At 36.0% G+C, this 22,074-nt stretch overlaps 1 protein-coding gene and 1 long non-coding RNA gene across 16 annotated transcripts in view; both read right to left on the bottom strand.

The window, feature by feature from the left end:
* Positions 1-22,074, bottom strand: part of LOC106173403 (WD repeat-containing protein 97) — a 35,671-nt gene that overhangs the window by 3,886 nt on the left and 9,711 nt on the right. For 5 of the 15 annotated variants that reach the window (XM_087011458.1, XM_087011451.1, XM_087011453.1 and 2 more), the window contains 21 exons: positions 21,706-21,807; positions 18,256-18,479; positions 17,788-17,860; positions 17,415-17,597; positions 17,139-17,277; positions 16,628-16,734; positions 16,162-16,309; positions 15,718-15,793; positions 15,183-15,335; positions 14,549-14,615; positions 14,121-14,135; positions 13,113-13,344; positions 12,407-12,521; positions 11,717-11,773; positions 11,123-11,146; positions 10,327-10,464; positions 9,412-9,495; positions 8,618-8,644; positions 2,337-2,600; positions 1,806-2,128; positions 1,165-1,314 (listed from right to left, as the gene is read on the bottom strand). In XM_087011458.1, coding sequence (XP_086867584.1) covers positions 1,165-1,314; positions 1,806-2,128; positions 2,337-2,600; positions 8,618-8,644; positions 9,412-9,495; positions 10,327-10,464; positions 11,123-11,146; positions 11,717-11,773; positions 12,407-12,521; positions 13,113-13,344; positions 14,121-14,135; positions 14,549-14,615; positions 15,183-15,335; positions 15,718-15,793; positions 16,162-16,309; positions 16,628-16,734; positions 17,139-17,277; positions 17,415-17,597; positions 17,788-17,860; positions 18,256-18,479; positions 21,706-21,807 — 2,701 coding nt within the window. The remainder of the gene's footprint in view (positions 1-1,164; positions 1,315-1,805; positions 2,129-2,336; positions 2,601-8,617; positions 8,645-9,411; positions 9,496-10,326; positions 10,465-11,122; positions 11,147-11,716; positions 11,774-12,406; positions 12,522-13,112; positions 13,345-14,120; positions 14,136-14,548; positions 14,616-15,182; positions 15,336-15,717; positions 15,794-16,161; positions 16,310-16,627; positions 16,735-17,138; positions 17,278-17,414; positions 17,598-17,787; positions 17,861-18,255; positions 18,480-21,705; positions 21,808-22,074) is intronic. The other 10 variants (XM_087011454.1, XM_087011457.1, XM_087011455.1 and 7 more) reach the window with 10 other exon arrangements.
* On the bottom strand, positions 19,788-20,924 carry LOC147762117 (uncharacterized). The gene is made up of 2 exons (XR_015333990.1): positions 20,869-20,924; positions 19,788-20,236 (listed from the first exon to the last, which is right to left on the bottom strand). It is a non-coding gene; the product is annotated as an uncharacterized LOC147762117 (long non-coding RNA).

Below are 22,074 nucleotides of genomic sequence, written 5' to 3' on the forward strand. Positions count from 1 at the left end.
ACTGAATATTGGATATTGAACTTATTGATATAGTGCAATGCCTAAGCCATATCGAAAACAAAAAGTGGACACCACCTTCAGTATTGTGCTTGACAAGCTCTACAAAATGCAAAAAAAAAAAAAACAAAAAAAAAACAAGAGGTCTCTAGCATTAACAGTTCCAGATTTAGAGAGAGTTTTCAGTTTCGGCATCTAATGGCTGCTACTCCCATTAAAATGCACTGATTGACCCCAAACTCATGAAGATGAAAGATAACCCTAAGGTTAATACCTACCCATAATATTATAGGTTAGATCTGTGTAGTTTCTGAAAATTGGCAGAAATAAAAAAATTTTTCGCAAAAAATTCCTACTTTTAGAAAATTTTGGCCTGTTTGACCTTGAAATAATGGTCAAATCTAAGGGCATATTTGAAATCTCCACATATGACTTTCGGTCAGCCATCTGAAGAAATTTTCCCATAATTCCTTCGGTTTGGGAGATATTTAGCATTGAATTTACAAAAATTTTGACAAGAGTGCGTTTCATCAAGTGTCACGCCCAGGCCAATGCACCAAATGAGACAAAAAAACCAGGGGGTTCAAGTTGAGATTAAATGTGACCTAAATCCAAGAAATGGGGCCACAGGTCCTTGTGGTCTAGGAGGAGAAGGGGTAATGGTGACTTGTATCCCACGCTATCCTGCGGAGCCGTAGGAGCAGGCGGAGCCGGCGGAGCTGTACAAGACAGGTCGGGACTAAAACCATGAGTACTGCCAGCATACACGCTGGCGGTACTAACTAAAAATATTTTAATATTGTGCCAAATGGTGGCACCATGATGTGATTTTCACCCTTGTCATTTACCATGTCAATGTTCATGATAATAAGGTACTAAAATACATGTGTGTTGGAAACTGATCACTTTCTCACACAAATTTACAAAGCAGCAAAATTGATGAATAGCACTAAGCCAGCCAATATGTTTAAGCAGGGGGAGTGGTAAATAAAGCAACAGATAAGGGGCTCTGTGTTCTAAAAGTGTTTAATTTTATTGCAAAAATATGAAGTATTTAACATAAAAAAATAGAAAAAGCTATTTAGGCAAATAAAGGCCCATAATAATATATCAATCCCCCTTAACTCTATATATGTGTGTATATTCCAGTACCACCTCCTTCCTCACCTGTCCAGCCATAAATCACATTTCTTCTTGAGCTGTTCTTTCCTGTCCTCTCCCTCTATACTCCAGACATCCCAGCTGTCCAGCTCACGGGGAAAGAACTTGTGCGGATCTTGGAGGCCCATGTTCAGGAAGAAATTCATCACTAATAACCTGAGCAAAAAAGAAAATATAACAGTTAAGACTGGGTTCAAAAACTCACATAAACAATAAACAAGGTCACCAAACGTCAAACTTTATACCTGGTTTTCCAGGATCTGTTTAACCCTTTAACCAATCCACCTCATCTCCCTGGGGAACATATCACCCCAGCTACTGGAATTATGTGCTACTTGGAATTATCATTCACTGTCATGACTTGGCCCTTCAGTAAAATAATCCACTGATTCAAATATAATATATACCCTTTGTCAAAACTACAATAATATTATTAAATTTATACATATGTGATTATTTCAAAAATATTTTTATTAATAAAATCAATGTCTATAAAACCTCACAGATAGTGAGTGTTAGTTTGAATTTTCAATTAGAGTTAAAATAGTCCTTTCAAATGCAACTACAATTTTTTCTCACTGCCACAGACAGTATTTTCTAACACCAGATGTCACTGCCATATAGCCACCAGATGGCACTGTACTCACCTCATATCAGGATCCCCATCCAGGTGCTGGATCATCAGTTCTATAATAAAACTCTTGCTTGCAACCTCCATCAATTGTAACAAATTTAAGACAGCTTTTACAAACTCTTTCTGAGTTATGTCCAAACAATTTGGTGGATTTTTTGCTGGGTTTAAGGCAGATAGGAGAGCATGAATAACAACTTTGTTATCCTCAAAACCTTCTTGTTGGTAGAGAATCTTGATTGCATTGACAACTTCTTTCTTGAAGCGATATTCTGCAATCTTGATAAGCCTTAGCAGCATGTTCAGAAGAGCTGTTACTGTCCATGGTTTGGGGAATGTCTGGATGAGAAAAATACAGGTAGTAGTAAACGGAGGGTTTAACTTAATTCCCCTTTCACTCATTCTATGGACCTCCTATAAATAATTTTATCGCATGCTGATCATATAAAATCCCAGATACCAAAAAAACAGTAAGTTGTATTACCTGATTAACCAAAAACACCAAGCACTGTGAAAAGAAAAAAAAATGGAAATATGTACAACTTACATTGATATTACAATTTGGAAAGAACTTCTCAAACCATTCTTGTCCAAAGAACTGAGTAATAAATTCTGGGAGTGGGGTGGGTGGTGGGGGAGGAGTAGGAGGAGGTGTGGGTTCTTTGGGGGGTGGGGGAGTTCTTGGTTTGGGTGGAGGTGGAGTGGGGGGCTTTGGAGGAGGTCCTTTGGAGACCAGTTTGACAATCTTCTTAGGAGGGACTATTTTCTTTGGAGGAGGAGGTTTTGGTGGTTCTGGCTCTGGTTCAGGAGTCTGAAACAGAAATTATACAAAAATATGAGTATGTGACTAACAGGTATCAAAATAAATATCAACATTATAAAAGTTGCAATGACAAGCAAGCATTCTGAGGTCATACAACTACTCAGAAAATATAGAACTATTCATGAGTTTTTGAAAAAAAATTTAATGAAAACAGCTCATTCATCTTAACATAAATGCCACTTAATAACATAATAATTGTGACTTCTACATCTAAACTTGGGAAAATGGTAGAGTTAGCAGCAATGTCATAAGGTGGCCAGATACTGGTGTAAACCTTACACTGTGCTGTTAACAGCAATGTCATAAGGTGGCCAGATACTGGTGTAAACCTTACACTGTGCTGTTAGCAGCAATGTCATAAGGTGGCCAGATACTGGTGTAAACCTTACACTGTGCTGTTAGCAGCAATGTCATAAGGTGGCCAGATACTGGTGTAAACCTTACACTGTGCTGTTAGCAGCAATGTCATAAGGTGGCCAGATACTGGTGTAAACCTTACACTGTGCTGTTAGCAGCAATGTCATAAGGTGGCCAGATACTGGTGTAAACCTTACACTGTGCTGTTAGCAGCAATGTCATAAGGTGGCCAGATACTGGTGTAAACCTTACACTGTGCTGTTAGCAGCAATGTCATAAGGTGGCCAGATACTGGTGTGAACCTTACACTGTGCTGTTAACAGCAATGTCATAAGGTGGCCAGATACTGGTGTAAACCTTACACTGTGCTGTTAACAGCAATGTCATAAGGTGGCCAGATACTGGTGTAAACCTTACACTGTGCTGTTAGCAGCAATGTCATAAGGTGGCCAGATACTGGTGTAAACCTTACACTGTGCTGTTAACAGCAATGTCATAAGGTGGCCAGATACTGGTGTAAACCTTACACTGTGCTGTTAGCAGCAATGTCATAAGGTGGCCAGATACTGGTGTAAACCTTACACTGTGCTGTTAACAGCAATGTCATAAGGTGGCCAGATACTGGTGTAAACCTTACACTGTGCTGTTAACAGCAATGTCATAAGGTGGCCAGATACTGGTGTAAACCTTACACTGTGCTGTTAGCAGCAATGTCATAAGGTGGCCAGATACTGGTGTAAACCTTACACTGTGCTGTTAACAGCAATGTCATAAGGTGGCCAGATACTGGTGTAAACCTTACACTGTGCTGTTAGCAGCAATGTCATAAGGTGGCCAGATACTGGTGTAAACCTTACACTGTGCTGTTAACAGCAATGTCATAAGGTGGCCAGATACTGGTGTAAACCTTACACTGTGCTGTTAACAGCAATGTCATAAGGTGGCCAGATACTGGTGTGAACCTTACACTGTGCTGTTAACAGCAATGTCATAAGGTGGCCAGATACTGGTGTAAACCTTACACTGTGCTGTTAACAGCAATGTCATAAGGTGGCCAGATACTGGTGTAAACCTTACACTGTGCTGTTAACAGCAATGTCATAAGGTGGCCAGATACTGGTGTAAACCTTACACTGTGCTGTTAACAGCAATGTCATAAGGTGGCCAGATACTGGTGTGAACCTTACACTGTGCTGTTAACAGCAATGTCATAAGGTGGCCAGATACTGGTGTAAACCTTACACTGTGCTGTTAGCAGCAATGTCATAAGGTGGCCAGATACTGGTGTAAACCTTACACTGTGCTGTTAACAGCAATGTCATAAGGTGGCCAGATACTGGTGTAAACCTTACACTGTGCTGTTAGCAGCAATGTCATAAGGTGGCCAGATACTGGTGTAAACCTTACACTGTGCTGTTAACAGCAATGTCATAAGGTGGCCAGATACTGGTGTAAACCTTACACTGTGCTGTTAGCAGCAATGTCATAAGGTGGCCAGATACTGGTGTAAACCTTACACTGTGCTGTGGGCATCATTCCCAACTTTTAGTGCATACAAAGTGAAAATAAACATGAAAAGGCAGAAATCACTCCTTTATAGATGTTTAAGAAGTTGGTGGGACCCCGCCCCCTTTTGCTGCCACTAAGTAAAATGTGTCTCTGTGATGAAGAACATGATCAGCTAAATGTGCTGTGATTCTGTGAGAGTTCTGCCCATGTGGTGTGATGAGATCAGGTTTAACATAACTGTGGTAGTGTATCTATTAATAAAGTCTACAAATTAAAAATTAAATAACAAATAATACATAATGCTAACCAGTGAGACCTTTCATACATATGTGGAAGTTGTAGTACAGTTTAAAAAAAGGCATCCTTACAAATTAAGACTAAATACTGTTAAAATCTTTATCAGCAATGTTGAATTTAATCCTAACATAACATAATAATGAACAAATCACAGTTATAAAGTACTATAAAAATGACCTTTAATGTAAAAGCAAAATCATAGCTTCTAAGCCCAGCCACAAGCAAGGTTGCATGTAACTTAATAAACTGCCAGCCATACCTAATATACTGTAACACCCAAAATACCCTCACATATACCAAGCATCATTCCCTTTACCAGACACTTCTACGCAATATCATACTTACAAGCATTATATTATCATAACTAACACAATATCACAACTGTAATTGTAAAACTTACCCTAGTGCATTTTCAGATTAGCACAGGTGTTTTCATGTCAAAATGTTACCATTACTTTAAACACACACACACACACACACACACACACATTTTTACTGAAAAATCTCCAAGTCCAACAAACTTCACAATATTTTCCACACACAATCACTGCCACATATGCCCTGTGCCCTGGCACTGAAAGGATGCAATAGTTGATAACAGATAAAAAACAGCCAATTCAAGAATTTGCATAGATAGCAATGCCCAGAGTTACAGAGGGCACTGGAAACACCTTGTTGCTATCTGCAGAGGCACACTCTGATGGCAGAGAGTACGAGTTTCCACTGAGCTCTGACACACGGGTGAAGAAAGACTACTTGCACACCAACATGATTGTATAATATATGCATGTATGTAAAGTTGGCCATGTAGAGAGCATGTGTCTGTACACATTTAAGTGCTCAATAAAGTATTATAATTTTAATTGTAATATGTTTTCATAAATTTGTTTTGGAACAAATTTCAAAATGCTTCCTAAAAGGATAGTTTGCTGAGTTGTAAAATATCACTGCTCCACATAAACCAAAACTTTGCAATTGTAGTCTTTCTTGGGCATCTCTTTTGTAAGATTAATAAAATAATAAGTTAAAGACCAACAAAGTGCATCAGACCTTTATATAGCAAAATAATGCATTTTCCCATATTTGCCAAAGTATATCCATATCCAAAACTGTTGAGAATATAAGACCCATAAAACTGTTACTGAGTTCTATATTTTAATTTTGGACCACCCATTCGAAACTGTTAGCTTCCATCTCCAAATATGACCTCCAAAGTACGAGATCTCACAATGTCTGACAAGTTATTCTTGAATGAAATAGAGGGATGATATTACTTAGCTGGCAAGATGGAGACATGGGAAAAGAATGGTGAGGGTGGTGCCAAGGGAGGTAGAAAGAAAACTATAGTCATTCCACTTAGAAAAACAGAGAATGATGAGTTTTTTAAAACATACTTGAGACTCATATGTGACATAAATTTGCTCTCCATGTTCCTCAATCTCTTAAGCTTTGTAATTTGTTAAAGGGGTGGGAAAATTGATATTTCCCTTTCTACCCCCTAAACTTCTGTTGAGTATTGAAATGCAGATAAATAATTAGTCTAATAGTGTTTTCTAATTTTTTCATTTTGTAGGTTTGAAAAGCTTAGTTTCAATGGGAATTAGTTAAAGGGATAATAACTCTTCGTATGAGATCTATATTTCACAATAAAAACATTGTGAATAACTCATAGAAATATAATATATTCTGTTTTACCATAAAAACAGCAGTTATTGCTATAAATTCTTATATTTGAGCTTGTCTTTAAACCACGTGACCTCCATTGATGGCTATACTCTGTTAAAATCTCCTAAGAGATTTTAACAAAAAACCAGGGACTAACTTTGAATGTAAAAATGGATTTATTAACCATTGGTAAGTATGGGAAAATTGTTGTTTACTCCAGGAAAATTGATTTTTTGGTCGAAACGAATGAACTATTATCCCTTTAAAATAATCAAAAATGATCTCTTGTGACACAAATAAAACTAGAGGATCAGAGAGGCGATACCGCCTCCGAATATTGTACCACCAGCTGGAGTAAGCGCATTCGTATAGACCCCCACATACACAAAATAAGGGACACAGCCACCAGTCTTGTGCTTGACAAGCTGTAAAAATGCAATCAACAAGAATTTTCAAAATATGCAAAAAATATATATAACTAAAAATGGTACAATAAAAGTTTAGTTCATCGTAAGGTAGGTCAAAGGTCAATTTCAAGGTCACAGTAAATTGCCAGTATATGACTTCCTATTCAACTTCAATAGTAACTATGGACCTATCTCTGCCAGGTTTGGAGTTAAAAGAGAAAAAAATAAGCAGAGTTCAGTTCATGATAATAAGTAGGTCAAAGGTCAAGCCAGGATATGACTTCCTATTCAAGTTCAATAGTAACTATGGACCTATCTCTGCCAGTTTTGGAGATAAAAGGGAACCAAAATTTGCAAAGTTCAGTCCATGGTGAAAAGTAAGTCAAAGGTCAATTTTAAGGTCACATTTAGATTGCCAGTATATGACTTCCTATTCAAGTTCAATAGAAACTATGGATCTATCTCTGCCAGTTTTGGAGATAAAAGGAAAGCAAAATTTGCAAAGTTCAGTTCATGGTGAAAAGTAGGTCAAAGGTCAATTTTAAGGTCACAGTTAGATTGCCAGTATATGACTTCCTATTCAACTTCAATAGTAACTATGGACCTATCTCTGCCAGTTTTGGAGATATAAGGGACTAAATGTTATAATTTTGGAGTTACCATAATGTGCCATAAATTTCCTACAGAAAAAATTAATTAAAATTAAGAAAAGGTCATTTTGGTCAAAATTCTTGAAATGGGAGGTGCTCTGAAGTTCCAGAAGTTCAAATTTGATGAAATAATGTCATTTTTGACCACAAGTTGTCTGCTTTGCCAAGCCTTATGTTTTATTTTTCCGGAGTTCAAAATTTATTATCCATTACCATACTGTACATTTTGCTTTCACCACCAATATGTACTTTTTGATACAGCGTAACTCGAAAACCGTATGGAATACAAAAAAATGGAGACCATATCCAGTGTTGGGCTTTACATGCTCTACAAAATGCAATAAAGAATGGGTCTCTAGCATTAACAGTTCCCGAATTAGAGACAGTTTTCAGTTTCGGTATCTTATGGCCGCTACTCCTGTGAAAATGCACCGATTGACCCCAAATTCATGGAGATGAAAGATGACCTGAAGGGTAACACTTTCCAATAATATTATTGGTTAAGTCTGTGTGGTGTCTGAATAACAGGGCAAACAATTTTTTTTTCGTAAAAAAATTCATTTTTTTGAAAATTTTGGCCCATTTGATCTTGAAAAAAAAGGTCAAAGGTCAAATCCAAGGGCATATTTGAAATCTACACATAAGACTTTAGGAAAGCCGTCTGTAGAAATTTTTCCCATAATTCCTTCCGTAGGGTAGATAATTAGCATTTAATTTTGCCATTTTTAGACAAGGGTGCATTGCAATGAGTGCCACACCTAGACCCCAATACGGACAAAGCCCAAATTTTACGTGGAACGAGTTGAGATTATAGGTGACCTTAATCCAAGAGATGGGTACGGGGGCCCTTACCATCTAGGAGAAGAAGCGGTAACGGTAGCCGTCCGGCGGAGCTGGCGGAGCCGGCGGAACGATGTGTACCGCCAGCGCTAACGCTAACAAAAATTGGCTTCAAACCTAACCCTATGCAATAGTCTAATGCATGTTGTCTGTCTTTAATGATAAAAGTAAAGACTACATGTAACTTGTGTCATGTAGTCAAGAAATAGAGGTAAAACGAATGTGCACACACAGAGGTGAACATCATGACCTTGACCTTTTAAAGGTCAGTGAATTGTACCTGAACTGAATCCTCTACTTCAACTGTCTGAATGAAAAATAATACGATAATGCAACTTAGAAAGGTGTCTAAGCAAAGGCCTGAGGTCTATGAAATAAATAGATTTACTGGAATATATATTTTTTATAATGCACACTGCTATGTGACAAAAGAATAATATATCATATTGTGCATTATACTGTGCATAGGATGATATATGTACATGCCCTCTACACTGTGTACTCCTTACTGTTTTAACACAAGCGGGGTATTTTAATTGCCAGCAAAAAGCTGTTTTTGAAACCTTGATCATTGCATAATTTAGTATTCAAAAGCATTTTTTTTTATTTTGATATATATCAACTAAAAGGAAAAAAAAGGAAAATTTAACGAAAAAAAAAAGAACTCAAAAACTTTCTTGATTTGTGTGAAAGCAATGCAGTAGGAAATTTAGCTGCATGTAATCATGAGTAAATCTGCCTAGGATTATGCTGCTCCCTAGGTAATGGACTGGGAACCACCAGGGCTGCCTAGATACAGTGAATGGATTGCCCAGTGACACCACCTTGGCAGCCCTGAGCTCTTGCCCAGTCAGGTTATCAGTTTTAAAAAGGTTCCTGTGCTACACATGATTTTTCAAAATATTCCCTGATTTCAGGAGATTTTATTTTCTGCACAAGGAGAGAGGCATTGTTATGCACAGCGCGCTAAGTGTAACAATGCACAAGAGATTGACATAAGGAACAACTAATGAATGCACTCTTGGAAGGCTGGATGTTTGCTGCATATCCCCCTCCACCCTGTCACCATACTACCTGAGATAGGACAGCAGCAACAGGAGACACTGGACTGGCAGATTGGACAGAATCTTCCAATCTATGAGGAGTAGCTAGTTGTTTCTAAATTAGTAAATAAATAACTCAAAACAATGAACAAATTCTTAATTCATGAATTTCTCATGTTGGAAAAGGGTATAATGTTTTTCATCTGATGAGGCAATATTGTGAAACTGCCTTTCATTTCAGGGTTAAATATAGATTAGTATACGATCTAAATTACTGAAAATTATTATAGTACAGCCAACTGCACATTCTAACATTACAAAATGAAGCTGTTAGATGAATCTGATGGTTAGTCTCCTGCAACATTACCCAGCCAAGAAATACCATTTTAAAAGGCATGTTGAAACATCAAGTCATTTCATATGCTGCAGGGGCATAGGCTGTGGGAGAGGTTTGAAAGACATACTTTTTTGAGGGGAGGGTACAAAATGCCGGCTTTTCCAGTATTTTATTAGTTTTTAGCTTTTCTTTCAGTCAGCATCTAGATGAGTACAGGCAGTACAGATAACCCACCCAAGCACATTTCTCAGCCTATGTTCCTGTGCTACATGTATAAAATATATGGCTATGTATCTGAGTTAGAGCCATAAAAGCTGCTTCATTTGTATTATCCATTCCAGGATTTCCTACAGCAATTATGTTCTGACACAATGGCAGTTTGTAGAAAAACATTTTTTTTTAAACATCTTTATTCTCAAGAGGGTTAAATATTGATACAGTATAAATAAAGGTGGCAAAAACATTGGGTTGAGACAGAATAACTATAATAATCACAAACACAATATCTTGAAATGCCAATTCTACTTCCTTTAGATATTGGGTGTCACAATACAACTAATCCTTCTAAAAGTTGGTAATAAATATTATAAATCATTATAAGAACACTACCTTGGGTGTTGGGGGCCTCTCGATGAGTTCAGTCATCTTCTTCATCATCTCAGACGGTTCCTCCTTCTTTGGCTTTTCATCATCTTCAAAAATGAAGCTCCTGGACGTGTCTCCTAACTCTGAGGTTTTGGGTCTGGCCTAAAAATCCAGTCAAAAATTACATTATGATACAATCTCAGATTTCTGTTTTGAACAGAGAAAAAAAAGTTGAATCTGCTTGCATCAACATCATACTATTAAAAGAACAATTGTGGCTAAGAATGAAATCATTTTGATTCTAACATGACTGAAATGCATGCATTTTCTTTGATAACTGTTGTCACTGTGAAATTTTTTTATTTTGGTGCAAAAATGTAGAGCTGTCTTTAACAAATATCAGTATCTTTAAGTGGCCTTAGCATGTTGATAATTTCAACAGTTAAAAGACAATTCAAACAATCCATCATCATATGATGAAGATTTTTTTTTGGGGGGGGGGGGGGGGGGGGGTAAAACAATACTTATTTCACATTATTTCTGTATCAACCATGCTTTTTATCCTCTTAATGACAGTAATTATACACAGAGAGAACTTAAAACACACAAAAACAAATAAGAGACAACATACATAAATCAAACAGAAGTCCAATCCAAAACCCTCAGCTAATTAAATTTGCAAATACAACATTCTGACAGATGAATTCTGAATGCTTTCATCCCATATGAAATCAATTTGAAACCCTTTATTTGCATAAAATTGGGTATTTCCCCAAAAGGCCCCCTCCCCTATATCACACAGCATATCATAGCACACTACCTTGGTAGTCTTAAAGCGAACCTCCTGAAAGATACATGGACAACACATGACACAGGGCATCACACAGAATATATATATGGTGCAGCTTCCATAGTGGGCCTACTTCAAGGTGAGATTATATCAATTTCTAATTTTGAACTTTGACAGAATATTTTGTTGATTAATGCCCTACTGTTATCATCTACTGCTGAAGGCATTATTTCTATCTACTAAAACAGCAATGATTAAATAGTCACAAGTATTACAATTTCTAATTACTGTTCCTAAATAAAAATTATATTATAATTATAATTTCCACAGCACACAAAATTTGCACTCAAGTCAGAAATATTTCAACCCTTCAGTTTCCAATTGTTCAAAATCTAAATAGTGTATTATCCAGAATAAAAGTATAATTTCCACATTTTAAGGTTTCATGCAATACCTAAATCTCTCAAAAGAGTTTTCATTCTGAAAAAGACTCATCATATTCAATTCTGTTTGATAATTATACCACTTAATTCAAAATCAGACACTAAAGGGTTAGTCAGATATTTCCTTAAAACACATCACTGCACTCCACATCAGGTTGTGCATCAACATTTTCTTTTTTACCTCATTTTCCCCCCAGTCAGAATATATATCTGGCCAACTGGACGCTGACACTGATGACTAACATGGTGCAAAAGCAAATGTGCATTACAAAATACATTAAAATGTGCAATTTGTGCATATAAAAACCAACACACACAGGTGCAATTCGGGAACATTGAGACACAAAACCAGACAAAACATCACAGGAGAAATCTCTAGTATATTTAAAGGCTAAAACATACTCAGGCTGTAAAACATTAAAACATTTTCTGTTTTGATAAATAATCTTACATGTTAATTACTGTTATCTAAATTTTAATATGAAATGTTAATATTTCAGTACAACCAATTATTTCATTTTCATGTTAATTGAGTTTCTGCAAACAAATGGACAACAAAAGTCAAGTTATAACATTATACACATAAAATTAATAAAAAAAAAACAACAGATTATCAAGTTTCAATCTTGCAGTTGTGTATCATTCTCTTCTGGAATTGCAAAGTGACCGATGACCCCAAGAGCCTGAGGAGCACTCCGGGTCCACATGCACAGTCCATGGCATAAACCACTATTGACCCCATGCATAAGAACTCCATGCAATTAATATCTGTAGCCCGCCCTGCCCTCACCAACCAACCAACCAATCAACCAAACAAACCAACTGGACCTCATGCACTTCTTAAATCCCACAATGAGCTGGCCTGACTTACTTTACGTTTGGTTTCCAACTTAGCCAACTGGTCTGCAGTTAATTCTGGGGGTCTCCACGGTTGTGAAGCTGGATCCACTTTGGGAACCAACAGTTCTCTCTTGGGCCACAGGAGCCTGGAACGTGATAAAGTGAGTTTTTCAATTCACAGGTTACAGAAATGTTTCAGGCAGCTATTATCTCCAAGTTCAAGGCCCAACAGGTAAAACCTGGGCCTGTTTCTAAAGCCAGGCACTCTGATGGCCTGACATAGGGAAAACTGACTGTCCTTCTGGTCTTCTATATAATTCAGTCATCTCATCTGCTGAACTATGTCCTGGTATAAGTTAAACCTGGTGTAAATTAGTGAATTAGTGTCATTAACCTTTTTTGTGCTTGTTAGAAATAAGTCCTTCAGCAATGAAATTGAAATTTCCATGCATTAAATAATAATAATAATAATAATAAATAAATAAATAAATAAATAAATAAATAAATAAATAAATAAAATAAAAATAAAAACTTGAAAACGTGCTAAAAATATTTTGTCACTCTTCCACAATTATATAACAGCATCTTTAACAGAAACAAAATGGAACTTTAACAAACATACAGTTGGAGCTGTATAAATAATTTACAGGTTCATAATAAATTATATAGCACTATAATGTTTACAAAGAGTCATATAACTGATTGGGGATTTTTGTACAAAAGAGAGAGCCACTTACTTGACCAACACTGAGTTGGGTATAAAACCATATGGGTTGATAGGATACTGTGCTTTGAGAGGTTTTCCAGCAGTGTCTTCTTCTTTTTGCTTTTCTTCTTCCTTCTTTTCCTTCTCTTTTTCCATTTCATCCTTGATTTCCTCTATCTTCTTTCCCATTTCATATTTTTCAGCAGCGTCAGGAGCAGGGAAGAAACCTGTGGGTCCATATTCATCTCTGTATGGTTCTTCAGCTGGAGAGGGAGGGAGAGGGAGAAATGTCTTTATAATATATTGTTATGGAAAGGTTCATAATACAATAATGAAATATTATATCACAGAAATGAAATGAAAAGGAGCAAGAATTTGTGTACATGCCAGTAAAGTGATTTCATCGGATGAACAATATACTACATTTAAATATTCCTTAACTGACAGTGTAAAATGTATGGTATCTTTCACAAGTTTCTGATATCAATCACATCAAGACATCCATGCATGTAACCGTATGATTTAATGTCATCTGAATCAAACTGGATCTATTTACAGCTATTTACAGTCAACAAAAGCACAAGAGATTATTTTAAGTAATATTGCTGTTTTGATATGACATCAACTCCACCTGTCATATTTGATACAGACAACAGGACATTCAACAAATATTTCAAAATCAAGAAGTTAACAAAAAAACATTATTAGGATAGTCAGAAATGCAAGTTTTAAGATTTTTTTGGGAAAAACATATTTTCAAGGAAAAAAGTCAACCTTAACTATAGCAAAAAAATAAAGCATCTGAAGAAATGATTAAATTTTTAAAAAATACCCCAGTTCAAATTGAACTTTTACAGGTATTAAACATTTTATACTACTTATCAGCTATAGGAATATGCAGTATGAGTTCAAAGTGAATTGTTACAGATATTTGGCATTCTATAATAATTAAGAGCTAGTAATATGCAGTACATTGATAAGCTATTGTTATCAATGAGATGAAGTTTGAAGTTTGAAGACCTAAGCTTGATAACCATACCCTTTTCCACTGGATCTGCATGAAAATAAAACATTAAAACTGGCTAAAATTTAATTTAAAGCAATGTGTTGTTGCAATATTGTACACCAGTGTTGCATCAATCTAAAACCATAAAACAGAATATCTATGCTTAAACAAATGATGAAATAATTATCAAAATTACAAAAAGAGGGACCTTTTTCTACAGTGACCAGTCTTGTGAGAACTGCACTGGGGACAGAGTCATAGAAACATCTTCATTACAGTGTGGCCAGTGAATTCCCGGGTGCCCGAATGAAAGCTTTCACAGAAGTAGGCTTTCAAAGTTTGTGTAGAAATTGAAATTTTATATTTATCCTCCAATCAATCCATTTTTGTTTGTTACAATGTAGCTTATGTGACTTAATATAAAGCATAGTTCTAGAGCATCTAGGAAACCATAGACATACCTTCAGATCCTTTGTCCTCAGCCAGTTCTTTGATTAAATCCTCCTCATACATGTTATCAGGGGGCACCTTGAACACAAACCATTACAATTCATCATCTATCATCCATAAAAGCTAAACTTTTTACTTCATAGTTATTTTCTCAATGCTCTGATCCATCATTCAAGGCATTATGGAAGCTTACTAAGATAATCATTATGAATTGTCCTGCAATCTTAATTTTTTCTGACTGATTTTTTAAAGACCTTGTATAAATCATTAAAAAAAAATACTGGTAATTGCATTACATTGAAACTTTAGAACATATCCCTAACGAAAAAGTCCTATAGGATCCTATAAGATCCTACAGGATTCTATGGGAAATTGGCCCAATTTCCTATAGGATCCTATAGGATCTTATAGGATCCTATAGGACTTTTTCATAAGGGATTAAAAGTATAACAACCAAACACAAAGAAATAAAATATTCCATGTACATCACAAAGCATGACTTCAGTTCTCATTCATTAGAATTTCCTTAGAACATGTTTTTTTATAAATAATCACAAACATGAAGCAATCCTATATCACTAAATTAAAAACAAAATAATTTTGTTCATTTGATTAAACACTTCAGTATTCCATCACCATTATTACCTTGATCTGTGGCCTATCATAAAATATCTTCAGGTATTTCTCAAATGCAATCTTCTTTGTGAGAGGTGTTTTCTTGGGTTTCCTGGATGACTTTACTTCTCCATTCTTCATCTTCAGTAGCTCCTCCTCCCTCTTGTCAATCACAGCAAAAGCCTAAGAAGACAAGATCAGGTTTATGTTCTATGTCCCACCAATAGTGACACGAATATAAAATATAATATCTACTATCACATGATCTCCTACAACCTCAGGATAACAAGGGGGTGCTTTTTTTTCTCACTTTTTTCTTTTACTTCCCTAACCTCTGTGACGAAATATCTGGAAAATACGGTACAATTTTGATCACCTCTCCAGGCCTCATATCAGTCTTCTCTCCCATTGAGGTCAGAGAAGGTACTGAACCTCCAATTTTATTATTGAAAAGAACAAATGGTAAAAAAAATTATTATAATAACTGTATTAAGGTATTGTAATAGCAATTATGATAATATGTAACCGCGCAATATCTATCATTGTAATATGTAATAAATCGTACCTTTTCTTTCAGTCTTTTCTCCATCATAACTTCTTCCTCTTCTTCATTACTGAGAACATCCATAAAGTGAGTAAACCTGGAAATAGAAAAAAAGAAACTTACTACCATAAATGTAGTGCAAGGAGGGCAACTTTCATCGCTGAAATTTTTCATTCTCTTCGTCTAAGAGCAGTTTTAAGATACTACATATTTTTTTCTCTTTCTCCCCCTTTCTTTTCATCTTTTATCTTATGATTTGTATTTTTTTTTTGTGTAATATTTGTGCTTTGTCTTCTGTCATATCTTTGAGCAGACTGAGCTGAGTGACTGTAACATATTGTGTATCAGAAATGAAAATCATCTGATGATGGGCAAAATCCTTATCCTGTTTAGATTCAATGTATTGTGAGTGTGTCAATACTTATCAGAAGAAACTGATCAATTAATTAATTTAATTAAACTTACTTAAAAGAAGAGTGAGCTGCCTTCAGTCTGAGGATGTCCTCCTTTCGCAGTCTTCTCACCACAGCCTCATCAAAAGGAATGGGTTGGTCTGGCTTCTCTTCAGCATACTTTATGGTTACCATTTTGAAGCGCAGAAATTTTGGCATGTCTGTAATACAACTTGTATAATTTACATACAGTTCTGTAGACATATGCAATTTAAGAGATCCTTTCATAAAATTGCAACCAATGCAAAAGAGGAAAAAATGAAATTGAAAGATATATTGTTTTCACTTACATTAATATATAATATATAAAGTATTTTTTTTTCATATTTACATTTTCATATTATATTATGGAAACAAGTGATTTTAGAGATTGTTTGGGGTGGGGGAGGAGGGTGAACATCTGTCAAAATACACTCTCTCCTAGCACCCCCCTCCCCTTCACCTTCCCCTGCCCTGGTATCTGACATTGTCCTACTCACAGCTTGCATATCCAATTTTGTGCAAATGGTTTCCAATTCCCACCAACAAGTCTCCCTTGGGACTGCAGAAACCCAGACTCAGTGGAACAGCATTCATTTTGACTAACCTGAAAATAGAAGATCTTGGTAAAAAATAAATATAATCATACAGTCAATAATAAACTGTGGAGTTTTGGGTACTCATGAAGACCATGCCTTGCATTAAACTGAAAGCAGTGAAATCAGCTGTACTAATTTTTGTAAAGCCTGTATGCATTCTATATGGGGTTTTCTGGCTAAATCTAATTTTCATCGAGAAATAAGTAAGCAAAATTTCCTGTACTTGAATTCAATGGGCTGAATTCCTAGAGATAAGTAACTTTCCAGGATATTTGAAAATAAATAAATAATGAATTTGGGAGATTTTCAAATGTGTATAGTATTACCTTAAATCTTCATTTCTGCCAGACTGTACTACTGTTTCTTCGTCCTTTTTTTTTTTAGTTGCTTTTTTATTGTTTGACTTGTTTACCTGAGTAGTTTGTTTTCCTCATTCCATATCCTAACAGTTCCGTCCACACTGGAGGAGGCAAACAGTTTCAGCTTGGGACAACAGGTCACTCCAGTTATAGAATCTGAGTGGTCATCATCAGGGGAGTGGTCATAGCGTCCTGAAAGGTTATTATGGGAAATTACTTTCAAATTTTATATATTTTCTTCAATCGAAATCAGAATTTAGAGTAATAGGAGAGAGAGAGAGAGAGAGAGAGAGAGAGAGAGAGAGAGAGAGAGAGAGAGAGAGTCTTACTCTTTGACTGCAGATCATAGACCACCACACTATAAGTGGCGGTAGTGTGCTCCTGAAAGGCCACCCCCAGTTTGCCTTTCATCACACACATGTGTATTGGGGTCTGAGCACAGTAGAAGGACATCAGGGGAGCAAGAGCTTCCTGAGCATAGGGGAACAACCGCCACACTTTAATGATGTTGTCTGGAAAAAAAATAGAACATGTTTGATACAGATTTTATTCAAAATTCAGAACTTGCAAAGAAATTCAATAAGGCTATATGACAAAAAGTTATATCCAAACACTGTTGCTGTTCATTGTAATGGTTGGAAGATGGTAAAATTGTGTTAGTTGAGTAGCAAATCTTGTAAGATTGTGTTGGTTGTGCCTCACCATTCCCTGCTGATATGAGCTGGTCCTGCTTGGAATTAGCAATCATGTTCAGTACTCCTCTGCTGCCATGAGCCTGTGCAAGGAATTACAAATACTACAGATTACTTAACTATTACAATGACTGCTTCTTATCTTTTCTTTCATCCCTGTGCTCAGGTGGGAAACCATCAAGCATTCAAGGTTTTGCAACCAGTTTATTTTAAAGAATAAAGGATAATTTTTACATAACTAGTGTACAGCTATCTGGATCTGTTCACCCTGAGCGGCAGAAGTCATGGGGGATTCATGCTGATAAAAGAGGAGAGTTTGCCGTGACCACTGAACCTCTAAGTGGGGATGTCATGCAACAGATTGATTATCTTTTAAAAGTTTTTTAAATGATAAATGATAAACTTAACCATTTAACAATGGACTTAGTCACAGGCCCAGTAAAGGGAATAAATATCAGATCTCTAGCAAAAGTTGTACCTCTATTTCAAAGTCTACGGCCCCTGTGTCCCAATTAAAGACACAAATGAAGCCATCCTTCCTGCCCCCCAGGAGTAGTGTCTTGTCCGTGTTCTTGGTCTCCTGGTTTGTGATGGAGTGAAGGTGCTGTGTAGTGATGGACTTGAGCATTCCCAGCCAGGAGTCCCCTCCCTCCAGAACTGAGTCCACCACGTATTCATACACTAGCAGGTAGTTACAAGCTTCTGTGAAAACAATTAATAAGATTCTATAACAAGCAAACAAAGAAATAAATGAATTTTAAAAATTAGCCAAGGAGTCAATGAACTGTCTTGTATCATAACACTTGGGTATTAACCGATTACAGTGACGTCATATTTGCTCCGTAACACTAGTCCCGCGGCCATGCTGGAGGGAATGAACGACGGGGAATAGTAGCGTAAATATAGGTAAACCAAATAAAATAAAGTAAACTTCATATCACGATCAAGGACACCAAAGGGAAAAGGATATATACAAGCTGAGGCTTCAGCTGATCAGCGGGATCGACCGATATGAACTCAAGACAGTCTAAAAACGTGAAATCCTACTAAATGCTACTTACCCAACATCGTGTTGTCAGAAGATAGTTCAGTTATCTTGTACTTCATTTTTCTTGTTCATTGGGTAATAACAGTTATAGTTTGAGAGAGTTTAATGTGTAATCATAAGTTTAACCATAAATAGAAGCAACTGTTTTCATAAAGGATAGATATAAAAAATTTGAGCTGATCATTAGGATAAACCCTTGTGGATTCAAGGAAGAATGTATGATTGTCTTATGACATGAAATATTGCTGTTAGTTATGACTTATCTTTACATCGTGAAGCTGTCAGAAATTATTTCAGCATTCTTGTACTTCATATTGGTTCATTAGAAAGTACATGTAACAAGACTGTTGTTCATTCATATAAGCAGCATTGTTAGCATTTTATTATTAGTTCAGTCATTCACAGAAGCATTTGTTAGGCACTACAAATATCCTCAAACCTCAGTTTAAGTGGGACTTAGAGAATGGGAATTTGCCATGGGACTGTACACTTGATATCAATGGAGCAATAGAAACTATGTCAATGATGAAAAAGACGTGTCCTTTGTATCAAAATAAAGCTGGTGAGTTGTGTTGTAAATAAGTTTTCAAAATACATCTACTGCCATAAAAAGTATTGTATCAAACTGATTTTATAAAATTTTATATACCATTTGCATTGAGAATATTTTGCTAGGTATTCAGTGAACAAAATTCATGTATTTTAAATTTACTTTAAAACTACAATATCAGGTATTTGTTGTTCTCTTTTTTTAATGTAAAGCCTAACTAAATTGGGGATTTTCAGATGCTATTGTTTATACAGTACAGAAGTAAAGTATGCAGAACATTTGCTCTATACGATCATCAACTTTTAAAATTATTTCAACATTCTTGTACTTCATTTTGGTTCATTAGAAAGTACATGTAACGAGACTGTTGTTTGAGAGACTTTTATATTCACCATGAATGCAACCATTCATATAAGCAACATTGTTAGGATTTTATTATTATTCAGTCATTCACAGAAGCAAGGCATTTTTCACAATCATGTATTTATGATGTCCAATGTAAAATAATAATTCAGTTCATGAATTGATTTCTGCAACCATTTGCTTTAACATATAGGAAAAGTGCACATTTTGTATGAATAAAAGTGAACATGAAATGCTGAGTTCTGAGTGTCGCTTCAATTAAATAACTCCTGTCATGCACTGGATTTCACTCTCCTGATGTTCAGATCCTGTCTCCTCAGCTGGTCACAGAGATCTAGGAATATTTTTGCTGTTTCTACCTTGTGTGTCATCTAGCTGCCTTTTGTACCTGTCATCAAAAGCTTCGGGGTTTTTTTTTTTTTTTTTTTTTTTTTTTTTTTTTAATAATTTACTTGCACCCAATCAGTGTGGCTTGGTGGGAAATGCCTGATCAATTTCCTACATGAAAATCTTAATTAATAGAAAGATAACAATAGTGATTTTTATTCATATTATAACTTACAACATGACAGTTGAAAGGAGCAGAATTTAACATTTTTACAGAGGAAAGTGCAAAATTATTTCATGAGGTTATTAAAGTTATATGTCAATTACACCTGAGGTAGAATTTACTTGCAAAATAAAATTACTCTTATCACTACACCAAATCGAAAATTAAGCCACTAACTTCCAAATACACTTCATACAGGTAATTGATTTAATTGGCCCAGCTCAGCTGTGTACAGTACAAATATAGCCTTGACACTAATTGGGAATAATGCTAACCAGGTATAAAAGAGGTAGGTGACAGCCGATAAAATCTAGAGAGCACCGTAACTGATAACAAATTACACCCAAGGCAATAGGTGAGTCTTCATTATAAAAGTCGAAACCCTGCTTGGTATTTCCACACGTTTTAACAAATTAACACACTCTCCATCCACACTTTTTGGGCACTACTTTAAATATATACGTGCGCCCCAAGCGTACACACCTAGGTCTTTGGTGTTCTACAGTTTTTTCTTTTATGGTAAATCTGCACAGTTGGCTCTTCATTCTTTGCTACAAAATAAATTAGTTTTATCCTTTACTTTTCCGAAGAGTCTTGATTCAAAGCCACCTCGCCGTCTCTCCTCCGTTTATGGTTTTACCATGGATTTTTACCTTCACCATGGATTTTTACCACTGCAGGCAGTCTGTGAACGCTTGTAAAGTAAGTTACCTTCTCTCGATCAAATACCCTGCAGTAATTCATCATTTTGCTTGGTTAAATATGAAAAAAATACAGAAAACGAAAACTGAACTACAGACATGGCTTGTTCATGCGCAGCAGACGATTCCGGTCTCCCTCCAGTATGGCTGCCGTTTGTTTTGATGACGCAGGCTCTAATGGGTCAATTACATGTAAGTGTACTACAAATCCATTTTCATATTATACTAATAGATGATTTAAGACCTCTGGAAAAATAACCCTTAAACATGAATATAATCAAAATGGTGTGTATGTCATAGAAGGGCAATGTACACTTGTAAAGAATTAAGTACACTTCTGCTCAGGCCACAGGACCAGGGTCACCTAGTTACAGTCCACACACTGACCACAGGACCAGTGTCACCTAGTTACAGTCCACACACTGACCACAGGACCAGGGTAACCTAGTTACAGTCTACACACTGACCACAGGACCAGTGTCACCTAGTTATAGTCCACACACTGACTACAGGACCCAGGGTCACCTAGTTATAGTCCACACACTGACTACAGGACCAGGGTCATTAGTTATAGTCCACACACTGACCACAGGACCAAAGGACACAAACACTTTCCATTGAAAACATTAACATTAAGTTTTTTAAAAAAAAGTAACACAGAGGAAAATTAAGGCACCAAAGAAAATTCTATCAATGAAAACATTCTAACTACTTACTTGAGGGGTCCTTACATTCCCACTCCATCCTGACTGTGATGGGGTTGGTGGTGGTATCACACTTCAGAATGTCTCCATTGTCAAATACTGCAAACAAGGCATCTGTGGGGAAACAAGCAAAAATCAGTTGGTTTCAGCTTTGTATAAGGGTATTTTACACTAAAATTTTGAGAACATATGTGAAGAATTTTAATTTTTATGTGCAGAGTCAACTGAAAATAAAAGTCTTTTTGAAATTTTATCATCTGAGAACTAAAGGGTTAAAGTATTGCATTCACATGCAGATAATCACCTTGATTTTTGTCTAGCCAAGAAAAAATATTTGAAAACTAATTTTTCAAGATATATCAACAAAATATCTTTTTCAAC

This window comes from Lingula anatina, chromosome 4, assembly GCF_051362555.1.
Source record: "Lingula anatina isolate TDL-2025a chromosome 4, LinAna3.0, whole genome shotgun sequence".
In the NCBI taxonomy this organism is placed as follows: Eukaryota; Metazoa; Brachiopoda; class Lingulata; order Lingulida; family Lingulidae; genus Lingula; species Lingula anatina.